Source organism: Dama dama, chromosome 18 (genome assembly GCF_033118175.1).
Source record: "Dama dama isolate Ldn47 chromosome 18, ASM3311817v1, whole genome shotgun sequence".
NCBI classification, from domain to species: Eukaryota; Metazoa; Chordata; class Mammalia; order Artiodactyla; family Cervidae; genus Dama; species Dama dama.
In genome coordinates this window covers 8,046,488-8,069,232 of record NC_083698.1, presented here as the reverse complement: position 1 = coordinate 8,069,232, position 22,745 = coordinate 8,046,488, and the positions used below count along the sequence as shown (strand labels likewise).

Here is a 22,745-nt window from a genome sequence, read left to right as displayed (position 1 = left end):
ATTTACCTCTGTCTAACTCCCCAAAGAAAGGTGTTTAAAATGCTAAATTACAGTCTGAACCCCTGTGAGCCCTCAGCCTCTTCCCTCTTCCTCTTTTTCCCAATCTCTCTAAGATTTATAAAGAATTGGGACATTTCAGGAAAATTTAAGACATCACAGCTTGCTCTAAACAGTTAATTAATTAATTCATCAACATCAAAATCTAGGGAAATATATATTTTCCTTACAAATACCCTTATTTATGTAGACTTTTGACTCTATAATATCTGCAATATAGATACTGATATTCAGCTATTGATCAGAATCAGCTTCACTATGCACGATGTCTTAGACCAATATATAGGCTATGTTATTTAATCTCTAAGATGTACACATTGGATTAATGTAAAACCCTACAAAGGCAAAAAGTTAAAGGGATTTCTTTCTTTCTTTCTTTCTTTTTTGCTGACAGAAAACTCTTAAAATTCAACTTCTGTGCAGCTTTTCCGAGAAAAAAAAATTAAATGTTTCCTCAATATAATGTTGAATCAAATTGAGGCATTTGGATTTCAAAGGAAACAACAAAGACAATAATGATAATAATATTAAAGCTTTAAAAGTTGATGTGAAACAGACAAAATTCACAGAGAACATATTTGTAGTATTATTAGATAATTCTAGAAGAGGTTCTAGATATATTCTTGAAGCTAGTTTAAAAAACATACTACAAAGAAAAATCATCTTTGTAAAGGCTTTTGAATACCAATGACTAGTTCTGAACAGCTCTTCAAAATCCCTTTTCACTTAAGCAATTTTTGAGACCTTACGGGCAATGCTTCTGTCCAGAGAGCCTGATTTAATTTATATGGAAAGGCTGACCTAAAGCACATTCTAGCAGTTTTAACTGGGCAGGCTCAGCTCAGAGAGATCTCCAAAGAGCACAGAAGAAAGGACACAGCCTTGTGATGGAAATTCAGGCTTGTGTGTGTGTGTGCGTGTGTGTGTGTGTGCATGTGTGTGCGCGTGTGTGTGTGTGCGTGTGTGTGCGCGTGCACGTGTGTGTGTGCGCGTGTGTGTGTGTGAGAGAGGCAGCAGCACAAATGAAGTTCACTTTTTGTTTGGCTCTACTGAATTGGTTAAGGGGTTTATAAAGCCAGGGGCTCTCATTATGGTAATGCAGGTTAAATACTTTAAAAGGCATCTGCTATAACCCTCATGAATTAAAACCATCCTCAGAACCAGGGGATAACTGGTCAAAAATGCAGCCCCACACTTTGTCTGACCAGTTGAAGAGAGACTGTAGATGCTGATGGGAAAATAAAGCTATGCTTCTTGGTAGCTTTTTATCCAGTAGAGAGAAATAACCAGAAGAAGAATCTTACTCTTATGAATGAAATGGCAAGTCTACTAGTAGCACCTCCTGACTGGCATTTATACACCATCTTTTATCAGTCTGAGAATCTACTCTCCAATCATTCATAAATCACCACTGAACTCCTGAGAGGCCAAAACTGACCCCCGCATTGAGAGTCCTCAAAAGCTGAGACCAGTGGTGTTGTCTAATCGCCCAGTAGACAATGTGGACAATTAAACTTCCGATAGTTCAGCCTGTTAATATATTTCAAATTAAGAGTGAGAGGAAGAAAGAGGAGCTCCTGGAGTACCGTCTGTATCTTTGGATTCACTGGAACATTTAATGACCAAATAGTGACACAAGCAAGTAACATATGGGCCAGCAAATAAAAAGCCTTCCCCACAAAAAAGCTGATTATTTACTTCAGAGTTATGTTGCATTAAACAAAAAGGTATATATCAGCATAAACCTCCAAATAACCCAGACATTCCCAACTGGCAATAAAGACACAGCCTCTGCAGAGGTTGCCAACTTATGCCTGTTTCTGTAATTCCTATGTGATAACCACTGGGACAGTCTGACATGCTTAGAGATTGTCTTGTTTAGGTTCTACTTTCCATCTGCAGAAGAGCAGAGGTCAAAGAATTGGAAAGAAGGAAAAGAAAAGGTTCGCCATGATAAGCATTGTACCAGGGAACACGCAGGAATCAGAAAGGGGTGAAGTGACCCAAACGGCCGCTAAGCAAACCTAGGGAGCCCACGTCCTTTTCAAAGGAGGTAGATGGTTCAGCTAAACACACAAACTTCTGGCAGGAATGTGAGTGCAATATTGCTAGAGTTGCCGATTTTTTAAGAAAAGCCAGAAATCTAGACATTGTGTAAAATTACCCAATTTTACAATGACAGCAACCAAGGGAAAAAAAATTGCGTGGGCCACACACAGCAGGTCTGTGACTTAGATATCCTCCAAGATTAACCATTTCTAACCTCAGTGAAGAATGTGTGAGTTGGGAAATAATTTGCTTATGACTAAAATGGTTTGCTTATGACTACATAAATAAAGTACCATTTTGGTCAGGATCCAGAAGGTGTCTAAAAATATGGAAATGACATCAATTTGTAATGAAGGCCATAACGAACATAAAAGATTCACTAGATAGAAAAACATAAATCTGAAATATTTCATTTGAAAGATCAACTCAGTGTCTTTTCACAATTATTTTCCAAGTACCGTCGATCCTCCTACCTGTGCTCTCTGGAGAACGCTGTGCGCATCAGTGCTTGCTATTGGATAGACTTTTGCCATAACTACTGTTTTTCCCAAAGGTCCTCATGCTTTCTCCGGCTTCCGGTTGCAATCTTACATTTGGGACGGTAAAAATAGAAGACACTGTGGACAGAATAAAAAGTTTTCATTTATATATTTATAATCTTCTCTTTCAAAAGGTGAGGTTGAAATGCAATGCTGGACATCCAGTACATGAAACAAAATGGTATACACTGGTCTTTGAAATTGTCAAGTTGTCACAGCCACACACAAACACACAGATTCACACACACACATACGACAGGACAGTCTGACTTCCCCTCCAAACCACAGCTCAGCTGATCTCTCATATTGCTCTGATCTAGAGCAATTAGCTTGAATTTGGAAATGAAATATTTTGCCCTTTCTTTGTTCCATTCTTCCATTCATTGTTTGGAGAAGTATCTATTGAGCCCCATACTGTTTCAGGCTTTTAGAATCCTGTAGTGTATAACTCAGAAGGAAAAGAAATCCTGGTGTTTGCAGATTTCATTTAGGGGAAACAGATGATAAATGGGCCTTAGGAAGCATCACTATGAACAAAGCTGGTGGAGGTGATAGAATTCCAGTTGAGCTATTTCACATCCTAAAGGATGATGCTGTGAAAGTGCTGCACTCAATATGCCAGCAAATTTGGAAAACTCAGGAGTAGCCACAGGACTGGAAAAGGTCAGTTTTCATTCCAATCCCAAAGAAAGGCAATGCCAAGAATGCTCAAACTACTGCACAATTGCACTCATCTCACACGCTAGTGAAGTAATGCTCAAAATTCCCCAATCCAGGCTTCAACAGTACATGAACCATGAACTTTCAGATGTTCAAGTTGGATTTAGAAAAGCAGAGGAACCAGAGATCAAATTGCCAACATCCAATGGATCATCAAAAAAGCAAGAGAGTTCCAGAAAAACATCTATTTCTGCCTTATTGACTATGCCAAAGCATTTGATTGTGTGGACCAACAACAAACTCTGGAAAATTCTTAAAAAGATGGGAAAACCAGACCACCTAACCTGCATCTTGAGAAATCTGTATGCAGGTCAGGAAGCAACAGTTAGAACTGGACATGGAACAACAGACTGGTTCCAAATAGGGAAAGGAGTATGTCAAAGCTGTATATTGTCACCCTGCTTATTTAACTTATATGCATCATGAGAAATGCTAGGCTGGATGAAGCACAAGCTGGAATCAAGACTGATTCCAGGGAGAAATATCAATAACCTCATGCAGATGACACCACCCTTATGGCATAAAGTGAAGAATTAAAGAGCCTCTTGATGAAGGTGAAAGAGGAGAGTGAAAAAGCTAGCTTAAAACTCAACATTCAGAAAACTAAGATCATGGCATCCAGTCCCATCCCTTCATGGCAAATAGATGGGGAAACAGTGGAAACAGCGGCAGGCTTTATTTTCTTGAGCTCCAAAATCACTGCAGATGGTGACTGCAGCCATGAAATTAAAAGACACTTGCTCCTGGGAAGAAAAGTTATGACAAACCTAGATAGCATATTAAAAATCAGAGACATTACTTTGCCAACAAAGGTCCATCTAGTTAAGGCTTTCGTTTTTCCAGTAGTCATGTATGGATGTGAGAGTTGGACTATAAAGAAAGCTGAGCACTGAAGAATTGATGCTTTTGAACTGTGGTGTTGAAGAAGACTCTTGAGAGTCCATTGGACTGCAAGGAGATCCAACCAGTCCATCCTAAAATAAATCAGTCCTGAATATTCATTGGAAGGACTAATGTTGACGCTGAAACTCCAACACTTTGGCCACCTGATGCAAAGAACTGACTCATTTGAAAAGACTCTGATGCTGGAAAAGATTGAAGGTGGGAAGAGAAGGGGACAACAGAGGCTGAGATGGTTGGATGGCATCACTGACTCAATGGACATGAGTTTGAGTAAACTCTGGGAGTTGGCAATGGACAGGGAGGCCTGGCATGCTGCAGTCCATGGGGTCATAAAGAGTCAGACACGACTGAGCAACTGAACTGAACTGATGATAAATACTCAGACAAATAAATCAACTAGTTCTAAGTGTTATGAAGAAAAATAAAGCAGGGACAAGAAACAGGAAGTCCTGGGGTGGAAGCAGATCAGTGAAAGCTTCCCAGGTAAGGTACCTTTGAGCAGAGACCCAAAAAGGTGAGAGGGCAAGTCATAGAAAGAACCAGAGGAAGATCGAGGATGAACTGAAGAAAGAGCAAACATCAAAGCCTTTCTAAGGAGAAGCAGGCAAAACAATTAGTAGGTTACTATAAAAATACAGCTGAAAGATGATGGTAAGTAACATGGGGTGGGCGGTGGCAGGGGAGAAGTTAGGACCCTCTACTGATCTGCTTTGAAGGTATGCTAACAGGGTCTATGGAAGAACTGGGTTTGGGTGTAACAAAAGAAGAATCAAGGGTAACTTCCAACAACTGGAAGAATGACATTGCCATTTATGAACAAGGTAAAGACTCCAAAATGAGCAAGTCTGGGGGAAAAGATACGGAGTTCAGTTTTGATAATATGAAGCTGGAGATGCCTATGAGACATCCAAATGGGGATGTTAAGTAGCAGCTGGATATGCAAGTCTGGAATCAAGGAAGATGGGCCTGGAGATTGAAATTTGGAAGCTGTCAGTATACACAGGTGACATCTAAATCATGAGGTTAAATGAGATCATCTGGGCTCTTGGGAGTGTATGCAGATCGGAAGATCTGAGGATTGAGCCCCAGGGCACTATAAGAGTGAGAGGTCTGGCAGATGAGAAATCTGCAAAGGAGTATGAAAAGAAATGTTTAGAGGAGTGAAAGGAAAACGTCCTGTCCTGGAAACCAATCAAAGGAAATATTACCAGGAGGAGACGGTGGTCAATTGTGAATTACGCTGATGGGTCAAGATGAGGGCCGGGAAAAGATCCATGGATAGGGCCTGAAACCAGCAGCTGTGGAGTCTTGGGTGCAGAAGCTTGGCACAAAAGGATGTAAGAGAAAATGGAAGTCTAGGAACTGGAGCAGCGAATACATTTGAACAGGGTGAGTTTTATTTTTAAAAAGATGGCATGGAGATCCATTCATGGCATGATGTTGTTTTAGGATAATATATAGGACATATGTGGGAATAAGTCAGAAACCCTACCAAAAGAAGAGCTACAAAGGTCCTCAGGGATCACTGTGTCTCTAAACGAGAAGCTGGAAACCCACAGAGACTAAGGCATTTGTCTAAAGTTGCCTGGCTAGTTAATAGTGAAGCTGAAGCTATAAAGCTAGAATCCAGGTGGTCTGATTCCCAGTTCAGTGCTCCTCACACTGCACCAATTTGCTGGCCTTCTTTTACTGTAGATCTGAGTTTTGTGAATTAGCAAATGAATGTAATAAAATCAAGGACTCTGCGCTATGAAGTGTATTTTGTTCATTTACTTTGACAAGGGTAGTTCAGCTTCAATAATTTATGTAACTTGATAGTATACACAGGAGAATGCCCTGTGGTGTATTTGGGAAAAGTAATGAATTTCTTCTAAATCAGCCCTCGATTTACTTTCCTGCAATTAAATCTTTGTGAAGAAGTGGGGCAAGGCTGTTGGGGTTTTGGGATAGAGGGAGAATGACAGGGTGCCACTAGAATTAGCCAGCTTTAACCGTCAGATCCCCAGGTAACTGTACCATAATTCCTGCTTGATGAATTTATAATTCCTTCTTCAGTGGCACACTAATATATTACTTCTAAATTTTGGTATTATGTAAACTGGTGAGGTTTTAAGGACTAGCACAATAAAGATATTATATTGTTATACGTTCTTCCAAAGCAAATAACAGTCTGGCATCAGCATATAACTTCATTTTTATAAGAATTCATGGAATGACTCCAGGGCTCTGTGCAACCAAGGTTCTAATAACATTTGATTCTCATCTCGAAAGGTCTGCTACATTAAAAGTAGGCCAAGAAGGCTGGAGCCCACTTTGAACTTACTTTTGTTACAATCTTCTTCTCTTCACCTGGGTTTGCTTTCTGCTTGCATAAGTGTTTTCTCTTTGTGGACATTCTTTTCTTTAAAAAAAAAAAATGCTATGACCTATCTTTAAGAATGTGACTGCTGTGGACTTAATTGTGTCCCTCCAAAATTCATCCTGGAGTCCCAATGTGATAAGTTTTTAGAGATGGGGTCTTTGGGTAGAAGTTAGGGTTAGATGCAGTCAAGAGAGTGTGGCCCTTAGCATGAGATTAGTGGCTTTATTTGCAAAGGGAGAGAGAGAGATGTCACTGTTTTTCTCTCTCTGCCATGTGATAAGGGAGGTGGCTGTCTCATCGGGGACCTTGATTTTGCAAACACCTTGATCTTGAACTTCTAGCCTTCAGAAATGTGAGAAATAAATGTTTATTGTTTAAGCCCCAGTCTATGTTATGTTGTTATTGCAGCCTGAGCAGATTACGTATTAAAGTGAGGTTCCTAAAACTGATCAGTCTAAACCATGACTTGGTTGCTAAGAGAATCCATTTATTGGTTCTGCAACACTTCTTTTCAGATGGCCCCCGTTCCAAACCTCCTTGAAAAGGAAGCATATGAGGATCCTGGCCCTGCTGCTGCTGCTGCCAACTGCCAGGTGGTGAACTTTTACAAGACTCCACATTAACACAAAATTTAATTTTAAGAATTTCAAGAACTTCTAAATACAGTCTGCAGGATATTAACCTAGATAACAGTCACCAAAACCAGTCATTTCACCCAAAAAGAAACTAGTTCCCAAAGTCTCCAGAGCCTAGAAATTCTTTGTTTTGTAAACATGTTTACAAGGACGACCACGTTGTTCGAGATGGAAATGACTGTGGTATTTAAGACTGGGGTTGTCCTTTTTTGCGACTGGATTTATGCTTCATAATGATTATCTACTAGACACAGAAATAGCATTTCTGAAACTCAAAATTGTTACCGGAGGCATTTAGCAGAATCTTGCTTGAAAAATATAATGATTTTTCATCTTTATTCTCCCCCCTTCAAAAGGTTTCACTGCCCCTGATGTTTAACGTTATGCAAAGGCGTGTTTCTGCCAATGAATATCGCCTTATGGTTATGCTTCTGCAAATAGCCTGCTGTGAGCTGATAAAGGGATTAATGCAGGCAAAATTCTTAATCTGTGAAATTACAAATTAAATTCTCATATTAAAAATACCACCCTGAGGTATTTTTTGTGGTTTTAATTCCCCTCTGGTGTTCTGCATACATTGTGCTTGTTAATGACGGGGACAAGGCTGTCTCCGTTGGCAGCCTGCTGCCGAGTGATAATGTGGAGGCATTTACTTACTGATAGAAACTGGATTTAACCACTGGCTGATAAACTAAGTGGCAAGTGGGTAATAAGTCCATATTAACAAAAAAGTACTACTACAGAATTCAGAATTCATAGACCATCAAAATCCTGGCTTAAACTCAATCATCAAGTCAGATGGGATTGAGATGTCACCAAGGAGGAGTGCTATCAAGTTACAAGTTATACTAATGGGGAAAACAAATCATGTGTTCGAATTTGATGAGCCATAAACTAATGAGTCCACTGGCATCATTTTTTTTTTTTCAGTATGGGAAGACGTGTCACCAATTGATTATTTTTCTACAAGGATTTCATCTTTAATTTTTTTTTTTTTAATGGGGACAGCAGTAGTGATGATCAATGGAAACTTTTGGAAAGTAAGTAGGGAATATGGGATAATATGGACTTGGAATCTATGAACTACTGAAGAAGATTTCTAGTACAGGGTAGTAGTGGGTTAATACATTTATAGTCATTTTAGAGTTAAAAAAAAAGCAATTAGAATTCAGTGTAAAATATCAGGAAAGATTTAGGTTAGGAACACCCTAGAGTTGTTACTTGGGATTTAATTGCCAAATAAAAGGTTACTGTTGTCAAGGAGATTCCAGGGCTATCATGGGGGGAAGTCTAAAGTCTAAGAGAACAAAGATAGAACTTTTATGTATGGTGCATGAGTGCGTGCTAAGTTGCTTCAGGCATGGCTGACTCTGTGACTCTACAGACCATAGCCCAGCAGGCTCCTCTGTCCCTGGGATTCTCCAGGCAAGAACACTGGAGCAGGATGCCATGCCCTCCTCCAGGGGACCTTCCCGACTTAGAGATCATCGAGGTTGACCTTGCATCTCTTCCGTCCTCTGCACTGGCACGCAGGTTCTTTACCACCAGTGCTACCTGGGAAGCCCATGTCCATGGCAAGCGATACATATTCAAGGACTAATAATGATATTATAAATATCCATCCGTATATGCAGTATATGAGTTTTTAAGGCAATAAGAAAAGAGCATGAGAAGAAATACTTCTCACTGGTATTTGGAAAGACTGTATCACTGCTGAACAAAAGTGTTCTTACTGAAACAGCATTTTGCAAAATTTCACAAGAATTTTGTTTCACACTTTGGAAGAAAGATGAGATCCTCCCAGTCATAAATCCTCCCCCAAATATTTAAAATGTAATTGGAAAAGGCTGTGTAAATATGAACACTTGTAAAAACAAAACAAAAACCCACCCAGGAATGTGTTTTGTTTTAAAAGACCCAGAGAAGAACTCTGTATGAATACCAAGAGCATTTGTAGTTAAAATGAATTACATGTCTTCAGTTCTTACATGTCAATTCAGTGCATTAGCCAATTGCCAACTCTGTTCGTCAGCTCACTACATAGCAGCCCTTTTTAAGGTTATTGTTACAACCAAGATAGTCTCTGAGAATCAAACAGAAATGAATCATTTCTACTCTGTGTTCTGCAGCCAGTTAAAAAGTACTGTACGCATAAAGTACTAAATATGTAAATCATATTTTCCTTCTCCTTTATGACTGCTCAGATCATTTTTTTGGACACACACATAATCAAATACAAAGACATGCAGCTGCTGACTGCAGAGCAGAGATAGCAAAATAAGGAATCCATTTTCTTCCTGTGTCTGGTAAGCTCACAACTGAATAGCAGGACTCTGCTAAATATATATGCACACTCCCTCCCTTCCCCCATTCCATCTCTTTCTCTTTGTATATATACACACACATACACACATATACATATAATGCATATATTAACATAAACACACATAATATTACAGAAGCACAAACATGTGAACCCCTCTGCATGTCTGTTACACATAGATGCTAAAATCACGCCCCGGCTTCAATTAGATGTCTCAAACTTGTCACACTCACTGTCAGTCAGTTCCCATAGCCGCGGGGGTAGGTCACTGAAATACTCGTGGCTCAAGGCAGCCTGAGCTGATAGTCTGTTCTTTGGGGAACACTGGAGGAGCTTGGAGGCCAGATCTTCTGCATGATTCACATAGCTGAGCCTGAAAACACAAGCAAAAAAGGGCGAAATCAGAACAAAGAGAAAGTCCAAGTAAGACATGCTGTTGTTTAGTTGCTAAGTTGTGTCTGACTCTTTGGACCCTATGGACTGCAGCATGCCAGGCTTCCCCGTTCTTCACTATCTCCTGGAGCTTGCTCATCTTACGTCCATTGAGTCAGTGATGCCATGCAACCATCTCATCCTCTGTCTCCTGCTTCTCCTCCTGCCCTCAGTCTTTCCCAGCATCAGGGTCTTGTCCAGCAAGTCAACTCTTGGCATCAGGTCGCCAAAGTATTAGAGTTTCGGCTTCAGCATCAGTCCTTCTAATGAATATTCAGGGTTGATTTCCTTTAGGATTGAGACATGAGGCTCACCTAATTTTTCTGGGCTTATTTATTCCCAGACAAGAAAACAAGTTAAATGGCTGTTGAAAGTAAAAGAAGCAGACGCATAGTAGTTCTTAAAGTATCTGTTACTCTAAACCAGGTTTTACTCTTCGTATCCTCATTGATCTAACAGATTTCTACTATGAGCCGAGGGCTGATGTTTCCAAGATAGAATTAGGTCCCTAGGTAGAAAATTTCAGAACATAATTTATCAAATAGTAGCCAGAATTTGTTCAGAGAATGTATGTACTGCATACACATCTGGAGATATTTACAAGGAAATTAATATAATAACCAGGAGAATTAAAATAAATCTTCTGTTAAATTCTCTAGTTACCAAAGTTACTTTTCCTCAAAGAATTTACATTTTCTTACATTGAATGAAAAACTATTGGAATAAGTGCCCCTTCAAACATTAACAATTGCAATATTAGTGTGCAGGTTAACAAAGGGGATGAGCTTAAACCATATGTGACTGAATCAATTCAAGATGACCTTTAAAACAACAGTAGATAGAAAATATGTGTCTCAAGATTACCAAAAAAACAGAAGAGTAAAATCTTCCATGTGGTACAACTTTCAAATGAGTAGCAGACCACACTGCCCAGCCCAGCCTTGTTTTTCATGGAATCTCTTTTTCACTTCTCAGAGCAGTCAAACCCAGAGAGTTAACCTAAAGATGACAGTTAAACTCTTCCTAACAATGACTGCCACTTACGAGTAGTTCAACATGTGTCAAGCACTTTCTTAGGCACTTTTCACAAACTCTCATATTTACTATTTGGCAAGATAACTCTTGTTTCCATCTTAACATCATGGGGAGCTAAGTGGAAGTCAGAGAAGGTAATAAGTTGCCCAATTAGCAGGTTGAAAGGATGCGAATCCACCTAGAACCAGTTGACTCTAAAGTGGCTTGTATGTACCAAAACTCTCAGATCATTTCTAAAGGCTTTTACCCACAGATTCCGGAGTTTGTGCAGTAAGATGCAGTGAAGTACAGCGGCTCTGAGATGGCCAAAAGAATGTGAAGAAAAGCTGCATCTGCTAGTCGGTATTCTTTCTAAAGCCCTGACACTACAGAAAATGCAATTAACCAATAAACATTTTTCCTCAATGACCAAAACTTCTCTCCCTTCCCCTCCTCAAGCATCTCTTTAGTGCTGATTTAAAATTATTAATGGTGTGTGGGTGGGGAGGATGGATTAGGGGTGAGGAAGAGGAAAAGAGGTCATGAGTTTGGGAAGAGGAAGAGAAAAGGAGGAAGGCAAAGAAAAATATTACAGTATACAAAGATCCAGTCTAAGAGACCTTATCTCTAAATCTTTGTAAGTGCAGGTCTCACTGATGGGGGTTCAGTGTTTGGCTGTTGCAAGGGATGTTTTTAAAAAACTGATCAGTGTATTGGTTTTAAATTTCTACCTGGCAATGAGAAACCTGTCTAAAGGAAAAGGAGGCGTTCTTAAAATTCTCTGTGCTTTTTCTCTTTCTTTTAATAGGGTCCAGGACCATCCAAGTCATTTTTCCCTCTTACTAAGACTATCTCGCTAGTAAAAAAATTTCATTAGTATGTTGCTAAACATCATATGCAAACTTTGAGATAGGTAGACTTCATGGTTAAAAACTTCACTTATATTGAATGTACAGTTTATGTGTACTCACGGTGAATAACATATTGGTATCAATTTTATACAGCTTTGATAAAACACAACAGAGCCAGACTGAGAGTAGATATGAGTGTTAGGCCTGACTCTGTTGCAAGAGAGATGAACCACATTACATCTGCCATCTTTCCAGCTGCAACAGGCCATGAATCATCCTTGTAGCATGATTTCACTATTTTGAAGAATGATAAATATCTACATTTAATGTAAATGTATAAATAATATTTATGATAAATATGATAAATTAATATTTGTGATAAATATTTAGATTTACTGTATATACACCTGAATATAGGGAATTAAGACATTTCCCCTTCCCAAAATAGACCAAGCTTGTTAATAAAGTCAATAAAATAATAAAATGCTTATTTGTGCTCTTCAGTTTATGCACAAATATTTGAATTATTGTATAAAATTTTAATTTGGAAAGCTTGCGCTATTGCATTTCAGGAACCACTTTTGGGGCTTCCATGGTGGCTCAGAGGTAAAGAATCCTGCCAACGCAGGAGACGTGGGTTGGATCCCTGGTCCAGGAAGATCTCACATGCCGCGGAGCAGCTAAGCCAGTTTGCCACAACTACCAAGATGGTGCTCTAGAATCCAGAAGTTGCAACTGCCGAGCCCACGAGCCACAGCTGCTGAAAGCCGTGGGCCCTGGAGTTTGTGCTCTGCAAATAAGATGCCACCGCAAGAAAAAGCCCAGGCCCTGCAACTAGAGCTGCCCCCGTTCACTGCAATGAGAGAAAAGCCGCGCAGCAGTGAAGACCCAGCGCGGCCAGAAACAACAAATGACTGTTTCTACTCCAACTCCCCACATGCTCTTTCCACGTCACAGTCTTCATCATCACCAGAACCCCTTCGTGAGTCCACTTAAATAGTCTGAGATAGGATACTTCTGGGATATCTTATTCGGAAGTTTTATCCCAAGCATTAAGTTCACTTTATCAGGATGTTAGAATGACTGTGGTTGTTTTCAGTCACCCATAGTGATGAGAGCCAAATTTCGTTTTATATATTGTAAAGTTGGGTAATTAAAAGCTTAGTTCTCTAGCACTGTTATCTCTTCCTGGTATATTCAGTTTTTAATCCTTTTATGATGACCTTCTCTATCTTTAATAAAGTTTTCTGAGCTAACATTCTTTTTTTCTTATTAATGTAATGACCTCAGCTTTTTTGTTTTAGTATTTGCCTGGTATACCTTTTGTCACCCTCTTTTATTATTTCACATCTGTAATTTTAAGGTGTCTCTCACAAACATTTCATAGCTGGGTTTATCCAATTAAATAATCCCTGTCTTCTAAGAAGAAAATTTAGTCTACTTATATTTCACGATTACATAACTGATATATTTGGAATTACTGCTACTATTTTAATCTTGCATCCTATTTTGTCCTGCTTTTATCTTTTCCCTCTTCCCCTACCTTCTTTGGATTGAGTTTTAAAATTCAACATTTTCCATCTTCTATTTTAGAAGTTATACATTCCACTTCCATGTGTTTACTAGTTACTCTTTCCTTTACTTTTTGCATTTCAATATATTTATTTCAATGTTTAGAGTCAAGCAGTAAGTTTCATAATTTGTATTGAGACAAATTATTTCTCCAAAGAACTATAACCACACAACCCAGACAGTATATATACGATTGAACATGTATAGCACCATTTTACCAATTACATACAACAAATTATCAAGTGTACAAATATTAAGTTATACAACCCAACAGGAATATAAAATGTTAGACGTCTGCTCAATTTGTCAGCAGAAACAAATTTCTCCTTTTGTAAGTAAGACAGAAAGAAGCAAAAAAATTTACACTCTCTAACAATTGTAGGCAAGCAATTTCCAATAAATACTGGAAAAAAATTAAAGGATTTTCAGAAATTTTGATTTAGAATTATTTTAGCTAAAACAACAGATCATGTCTACCTTTAAAAAAATATTGCCTAAACTAATGGTCATATTTCATATGTCCTACATGAGACAAACACAGTGTTTTGCCAAAAATACTCAACAGCTCACTCCTAGTCTTTTTTTAGGACTTCTCTTTTAAGGTGGACCCTGAAGTGCAAACATTAAATTAATTTCAAGACATTTTTGTCTGGAGAGATTAAAGATATGTAGCTCTATACAATGTGGACTTTACCTGAACTTTACAACCAGAGATTTGTGATTTTCAAAATGGAGTTTTTCATAACAACACAAAATGAAATTTATAGAAAGACATTAAAACCCTGATGCTGGGAAATTGAAGGCAAAAGGAGAAGGGGGCAGACAGAAGATGAGATGGTTAGATAGCATTATTGACTCAAAGCACATGAATTTGCTAGCTCCTGGATTTACCAAAAGGACAGGGGAGCCTGGTATGCTCCGGGCATGGGGCTGCTGAGTCAGACAGGACTTAGCAACTGGACAACAACAACAAATTAAAAAATCAACATAAAATTTGATCAAAGGCCAACAAAATCTGTGGTTACACAAATCTGACATATACTGTTTTAAATATGGCAGATACAGACATAAAAGAGCAGGCAAGTAGCCATACAGGCCCTCCTATCAATGTCTGGAATGACTGAAGGGATAAACCACAAGAGGGCAGCTCCTGGGATGTTAACTCTGCATGATATTAAAAACATGTAAGTATTGTGCTGGGTATTTCAGCACCTAGTCGCTCTAAAATTCTTATGTATTGATAAGATTCTGGAATGGGAATAGATTTGAAAATTTATGACCCAATACTGCATGGTTTCGGGGAAAGGTCAATTGATCAAAATGAGAAGCATGCTTTAAATGCCGAACAGCAAAAACTTTTTGCTAAGTTTTCAAACAAGTTGATCGTAATCCAAACACAGGCTGCAATTCTGCTAAGCTTGAGGCCTGATAAAAATGCTTATCAATGCTTGTATGAAAGCTTCATTAGGCTTATCATTCACCAAATCTACATGTTGACTAACACATACAATAAATTGGGTCCAGTCTAAAGTTCCAGTTCCAAGGAAATTAAGACACAGAGGAGTCCGGCTTTACTAACTACAACAGTAGGTTCTAAGACTGCTAGTATCTATGAAGTGCAGCTGGATTTTAGAACAATACTTCCCCACATACAAAAAGTGCTTGTTTTTAAAATCTTGGTTCCACTTTTGTCTCAGAAATTTTAATGCATCTTCATATTTCACTCTGCTTTCAATTAATGGGGCTTCCCTGGTGGCTCAGACGGTAAAGAATCTGCCTGCAATGTGGGAGAGCTGGAGCTGGGTTTGATGCCTGGATCGGGAAGATCCCCTGGAGGAAGGCATGGCAACCCACTCCAATATTCTTGTCCTGGAAGTCTCATGGACAGAGGACCTGGCGGGCTACAGCCCATGGAGTTGCAAAGAGTCGGACATGACTGAGCAACTAATACTTTCAATTTATGCTAAGACAACAAACATCAGAGCTCTGCCCAGACCTGTAACACGCTGATAATTCTTTAGGAAACTTCATTTTTTTTTGGCCACACCACACAGGGTGTGGGATCTTATTTCCCTGACCGAGGACTGAACCCTTGCACCCTGCATTGGAAGCACAGAGTCTTAACCACTGGACCACCAGGGCAGTCCCAGGAAACTTCATTTTACAAGACATAACCAGTCATCCACAGCCTAGCTAGATGGCAGCGCATCACCATTCTTCAGCCAACCAAAAACTTGATGACTTTTCTCCACAAAAGCAGTACTGCCAAAAAAAAAAAAAAAGCAGTACTGTAAGCTGCTTCACATGTTCTTACCATGTGCTAACACCACACTTTTTAAGTTCCTCTATACATTTGTTAAAGTCACACTAGTTGGACTGTGCTGTGTATGACTTCATAAGAGGTGGTCACTTCATTTGAGCCACATTAATTTAGGTTAAAAAAAACAGTGGGATTATAAGAAGATAAAAATTTTGCATAAAGAATACAGAAGTGATGCAAAGGATGATGGAAGGAAATGAACATCTACTTCAATATACTAAATTTGAAATTCTCAGTGTTTTGTGTATGAGGCTGGGAGTAATGGGAAGTGAAACGATCTTCCTGGCAAGCCCTAGCAAATCTGTGACCCGGTAATGAGGCAACAGAAAGGAAGTTCCCCAAGTTTGGCTCACCTAGGTCAGAACTCTTTTTTTTTAAATTTTTAAAACAATTTACATATTTATAATTGGAGGATACTTGCTTTACAATGTTGTGTTGGTTCCTGCCTTACATCAACATGAATCAGCCGTAGGTATCCATATGTCTCCTCCCTCTTGAACCTCCCACACCATCCCACCCATCTCGGTTATCGCAGAGCACCAGGCTGAGTTCCCTGTGCTATACAACAACTTTCCACTAGCTAGATACATGTGTGTGTGCTAAGTCACTTCAGTTGTGTCCGACTCTTCGCAACCCTATAGACCATCGCCAGCCAGGCTCCTCTGTCCATGGGATTCTCCAGGCAAGAATACTGGAGAGGGTTGCCATGCCCTCCTCCAGGGGATCTTCCCGACCCAGGGATCAAACCGGTGTCTCTTATGTCTGCGTGCACTGGCAGGCAGGTTCTTATCTGCAGGGCAGGAATAGAGACACTGACATAGGGAACGGACTTGTGGTCACAGCGCGGGAAGGAGAGGGTGGGACATGCTCTCTCAACTCGTCCCACTCTGTCTTTCCGCCGCTATGACCACAAGTCCGTTCTCTATGTCAGTGTCTCTATTCCTGCCCTGCAAATAGATTCATCAGCAGCATGTTTTCTAGATTCCATATATTGTGGATACAATATATTGTGTTAATACACAATATTTGCTTTTCTCTTTCTTGGGTCAGAGCTCTTGTAACTTGCTCTCCTGGTTTTAACTCAGTCCTCCCAGGTCCTAGTTAAGCCCTCCGATGGATGTTCTTGGTGAAAGAATAATGAATTTCTATAGTTCACTTGTCTGTTTAGAGGTCATGCTATGTTCCTCGCAAGAATCTCCACTGCACTCCAGAAAATAAATATGTGACCAAGAACATCACAGAATTGCCCAATCTACAGCCACTGGAGTTCTCTTTAGGGTAAGCTGGCTTAGTGTTTTTAATACCATCAAGTGCATCATAAAAGCTTCCACACTATATAACTCCACCCTTAGTTCTCCAAGTGTGTGGGGCTTCTTAACCTTCTAAATATTTGCATTTCAAAGTGACACCTTCTCTTTACCCTCCTGCCAAACAACAACAACAAAAAATAGGAACACTTGAATACTGACGACACTAGTCCCATCTTTCATGCTATACTGTTGAATATTTTATTTCTACTTTCTACATAAGGATACACACTAAACACTGTTTTGTTTATTATTATTAAAGTTTACCTGTGTTTGTCACTTATTTAATCAGCTTTCCTTTCACGTTTTAGACATTCCTTTCCAGGTAACTTTTTTGTATCTGAAATACAAACTTTAGAAGTACTATAACTAAAGAGGTTGGTGGCAAATTCTCTGTTTTGTTTCCATACAGGATAATGGTTGCCTGATGGTATAATTCTAGGTTTAAAGCATTTTCCCTTAACTCAGAAGATATCATTAGACAGGTTTCTCTTGATGCCTGTTAGCTCTTCTCTTCCTGCTCAGAGTTCTGTAGGTGTGATGCATGGGGTTCTTTTGATTTAACCTGGTTGGTATTCACAGTGTTTCCTGAATTTGAGGTTTCATGTCTTTCATCAATTCTGGAAGAAGATCTCAGTCATTACTTTTCGAATATTGCCTTAGCTCAATTCTCTCTCTTCCCTAATTTTGTATTAATAACACCAATGTAATGCCATCTTATTAAATTTTCCATGTCTTCACTTATTCTTTCATATTTTCCATCTGTTAGTCCCTCTGTTCTCCATTCTCAGTAATGACTTCAGAGCCATCTTCCAGCGCAACTAACTCTAATCAGGGGCATCTAATATGCTGTTTTCCCTAGTCATTTTGTTCTTATAAATTCTTTTTAAATCTCTGACAAATTTGCATTTTCAACTTGAATGGTTTCCTGTTCAAGTTTTTAATGTGACCTTTTACTTTTTTGGGCTTCCATGGTGGCTCAGAGGGTAAAGAATCGCCTTCAGTGCAGCAGACCCAGGTTCGAACCCTGGATTGAGAAGATCCCCTGGAGAAGGGAATGGCAACCCACTCCAGTATTCTTATCTGGAGAACCCCATGGACAGAGAAGCATATTTTAAATATAGTTATGTTCTATGATAATTTCCAATATCTGAAGTTCTGAGTGAGGTGGAGGAGTCCAGTTTTGTTGCTTTTGCTACTGAGCATCACTCATAATGACTTTTTCATGTTTTATAATTCTGGATTTTCAGCTCGTGCTTGGCTTTGATAATCCGTGGGACTCCTGAGGTGTCTGGGTTGAGAATATGTTTCTTTATATGGATTTATGCTTCTGCCAGGAGCCCTGGAGCTCTCTCAACATCTAGGAACTCCAAGTTCTTTCTGCTGGCTTCCAAGACCAAGTGAGTTATGTAAACTCAAACCTAAATGTGTAGAATTCTCAGGGGAGTCTTTTTCATCCCCAGTCAGAGCCAAGGCCAACACAAACAACTGTCCTTGCAGTCTCTCTTTGCTGGAAGTAGATTTTTTTTTTTTTTTTAAGCGAGCCCATTACTGACTGAAGTGCTTTGAGGGCCTTGACTCTCTGTGGGGAATCTCAATTCCTACACCCTTCCAACTTTCTCAGGCCCAAAGTCTTGTTTCCTGACCCCCTGATCGCTCCATGTTCCTGTTTTAGGAACACCTCCAGGGCAGTTCCAACTGTGACACTTACTTATCACTCTGTGTTTTCCATTCTTGGCCCCTGGAGATTTCACGTAATGTCTTCTTGGTTCAGCTATGGGTACACATTTGACTGGATGTGCTTGTATTTTATCTTGTATTTAGGTGATTTTTAGTGGTAGTAGAACAGACTTTCCTGCCCCCCACCCATACTCTATAATCTAAGTGGCTACTGTAAAATCACCGACACTTGCAAATTTTTAGGCATTTCTCCTTGGAATAATCAAAAACTGGTATTGCTATCTCACCTCTTTTTTTTTTTTAATTAATTCTTTTAGGTCACCTCTATTAAACCTTGAAAACTAGCTTAAGTGAAGTTGTTTCAGGCTAATGTTCCTTCTACATGCAACTTTAAAAAAAAATAATTTAAAAAATGTATTTACTGCTGTGCTGGGTCTTTGTTGCTGTGCTGGCTTTTTCTCCAGCATGGCAAGCGGGGACTTCTCATTGAGGTGGCCTCTCTTGTTGCCATGCACAGGCTCTAGGGCTCCCAGGCTTCGGCAGGCTGTGGCACACAGGCTTAGCTGCTCTGCAGCATGTGAGATCTTCCTGGACCAGGGATCGAACCTGTGTCTCCTGCTTTGGCAGGCAGATTCTTTATCACTGAGCCACTAGGGAAGCCCTACCACTCAACTTTATAGATGACTCTCCAGCACATTTTCTTAAGTGGAAGAAGCCAAGGCTACATACAAATGATTTTCTTTAGATGGCATTCTGAAAAAGGCAGAATTGTAGAAACAGAAACGTGATCAGTGATTGCCTGAAGCTGGAGGTGGGAGAGGTTAAGAAAGGGGCGCCAGAGGATTTTTTTCAAATGGCTCTACGTCTTGATCAAGGGGGACGGAGATCAGGCCATCTAGAGATGTGAGAGGGTAGGGTCAGGGGAACCTGTCATGGAAATTCAGCAGAGGAAGCAGTTTGGAGACAGGAAGTGTTGCAGGTTTGTGGATATCACGGGTGGAGGCTGGCTCCGGTGAGTGACTGACATGGGGACTTCTGTGTCCGAGGGCAGCCTTGATGCCTCTAGGGATGTCCCAGCAAATGGGGAGATCCAACTGCTAATGGTGAGTCCCCCCAGCTAGAGATTTCAGTGCTGGATCCCAGGTCACTGAGTGGGGGTCTGCCTCAGGTTATCAGAACTGCGCCTGTCAGCCCACAGGGCGCGCTCAACCAGCTCCAAGTTCCGGAGGGTCACATGCGACAGGAAGGGTACGTGCGACAGAAACTGTCAAGCTCATTCCTCACTTATTTATTGCTCACACCAGCTGGCATGGGGATCTTAGCTCTGCAACCAGGGAGCGAAGCCCTGCCCCCTGCAGGGGAAGTGCAGAGTCGTAACACTGGATCACCAAGCAAGTCCCATATATTCTTTTTTTTTTTTTTTCAAGTAAAAGATGTGTTTGTTATTTGTGGAAACTCTCTGGGAAAAATCTTAAGGAATTTCAAAATTATAAATCTGTGTGACAATGAAGAGAAACAATATCTACTGAATTCAGAGTTATTTTGTGTGTGTGTTTGTGTGTGTGTGTGTGGAGAGAATCTTACGATTCACTTTCAGACAAATGCTTTTAACATCGCTGAAAATAACGGTATTCTGCTGTTCTAATCATAACAAACTTTCATCCTTTTCCGAGTCCCTTCCTATGCAACACACAAACACACACACACACTCACACACTTTACCTGAGGTTAAAAAAAAATATGCAAGGATATAACGTGAGTAGCAAAAAGACATGACTAGAGGGCAGGATATTTTCTTTACCCCTTGCGCAGTTTTTCCACCTCAGAAATGAGGAAAATGGAACAGACGATTGTTAAGGGCTGTCGGGCTCTTATATCAGGTGTCCTCTGACCTCGGAAGAACCTGAGTGTGACCTGGAGGCAGGGAGCACGCGCATAGCAGTAGTGGCTGACCACTGAGCATCCCTCTTTCCACAGCTTTCCCCTCTGCCATCCAGACAGTGGTCCAACCAGGGCCTCTCACTTCCCTTCACCCGGTCTGTCAACTAACTGCTTTACAAGTTCACCCAGGTTTCTAGGCCATCTTGAAAACAAAGAGTAAAGCAAATCTCAAGTCTTTTTTGCCACACTAAAGGAGATGGTCATCACTGGAAAATTGAAAGTACAGGATGGGGACCACCCTGGCGGTCCAGTGGTTAAGACCCCATGCTTCCACTGCAGAGGGCACGGGTTCAATCCCTGGTAGGGGAACTTAACATCCCACATGCTGCTTGATGCAGTCAAAAAAGAAGAAGAAGAAGAAGAAGGAAGTAGAGGATGAAAACAACAGTGCAAAAAAGAGGAAGAACTGGGTGATGGCAAGACAAAGAGGACCACTTCTTATAATGCAGAGTTCCTGGTACAGTGTGGGGACACAGCATGTGTTGAACGACTGAGTGTTTTCATGAGAACTGATGGTATTAATTTTTACACTTAGGGAGGTTTTACCTCACCTGAGACACATGAATTTAAAAAATAAACAATCATTTTGGGGCAAAAACATGTTAAGGTCAGATTCTGGTCTTTAAGGAACATCTTCAAAGTGTACACGCTTCAGAAATAACTGTTTTTTAAGTGGGAAGGAAATTCATCCTCATCTTTTTAAATACTTTATAAACTGGGACAGCAAGGGTTTTCATTTGTTTGTTTTTTTTCCACGTTGTAGTTTCAAACGACTCCCTCTAAAACTGATGATTTGCTTGTACAACAACTAAAACAAGTTACATTTTGTTCTTAAGAGCTGACTTCTAAATATCTCTATAAAAATCTTCACTGGGATTTATTAACATTTTTAGCTCATGAAAGCGGGACATAGAGAGTCAAGGTGCAGCTAGTACAATTTGCATATTAAGGTGTTCAGTGGAGACACCTATTTCCATAAAACGGCTTAAAAAGGCAATGAAAAAAGAGAAAGTTCTAGAATATTCCTCACTTGCATTCTGTGATGGAAAAGAACGATGTACCCTGTGGGCTGATGTCTGAAGCATAAGAGTGTGCTCAGTCTCAGAGGTGGAGACAGAACAGCCTGGAGGGGAGGGTCGGGAGGGTCCATCCTCATGCTTTACTCACGGCCACTCCTGCCACAGAGCAAAGTCAGAGGGCCTGCGTCCATGCATTTGGCAATGCACATTTTATCTCCGTGGCAACGATGCCAACACGGGCACTAGCCAGCCACTGGAATAGACTGCAACTGATCTCTCGAAAATGATTTGTGAAGAAGCTCACCCACCCACAAAGGCAAGTCTGACTGTTTCCTCAGCTGTACCGACCAGAACTGTCAGAAACAGCACTTTCTCATCTATATATCAAAAGCCAAATGCTCATTTAATCACCTTCATATCAAAGTTCTGACTTAGAGGGAGGACCGTGGTCATAAATCTTTCACAACGTGAGTTATTAAAAAGAAAAACAAATAGGTTTTGTTCATTTTGCAAATAGGGGTTAGTAACTGGTCAAGCAGAAGATGAAGGGAATCCGACACTGGAATAAACTCTTGGAAGAAAATAAAGACTCATATAAGGCAAGATTTAGGTCTGGGCTGTGAATCTCAAGTCCAGGTGCTGGGCTGTACAATGAAATTAGAGAGGCAAGACTCTAATCCTGAAGACAGAGTTGTTTAATGCTGGGATTTTCAATGCACTGCTGGTTAAAATAATAATAATAATAACAATAATAATAATGAGTCCTCCCTTCAAAGGTAAACAGATAACATTGTTATATGAGTCTCCGTGAATAGGTGGTGTTTTGTTGTGCACAGAAAATTGTTCAATTCTCATCCATCCTACTCTTGTTAAACTGTTTAATGACACAGTCCCCCTGGAAGACACTCATTCCCATCAGGGTCAGCTTACTTAACTGTTAAAATGCTATAATGATAGTGATACTTGCAGAGAGCTCTATGGTCTATGAAGTGCTTTCACACATACAACTTTATTTTATCCA

At 40.0% G+C, this 22,745-nt stretch overlaps 1 protein-coding gene across 4 annotated transcripts in view; it reads right to left on the bottom strand.

Moving 5' to 3' along the window:
- CDK14 (cyclin dependent kinase 14) overlaps positions 1-22,745 on the bottom strand; it is a 738,271-nt gene that overhangs the window by 95,200 nt on the left and 620,326 nt on the right. For all 4 annotated transcript variants that reach the window (XM_061164852.1, XM_061164850.1, XM_061164851.1 and 1 more), the window contains 2 exons: positions 9,822-9,961; positions 2,580-2,723 (listed from right to left, as the gene is read on the bottom strand). In XM_061164852.1, the coding sequence (XP_061020835.1) occupies positions 2,608-2,723; positions 9,822-9,961 (256 nt within the window). In that variant the 3' untranslated portion in view covers positions 2,580-2,607. The remainder of the gene's footprint in view (positions 1-2,579; positions 2,724-9,821; positions 9,962-22,745) is intronic.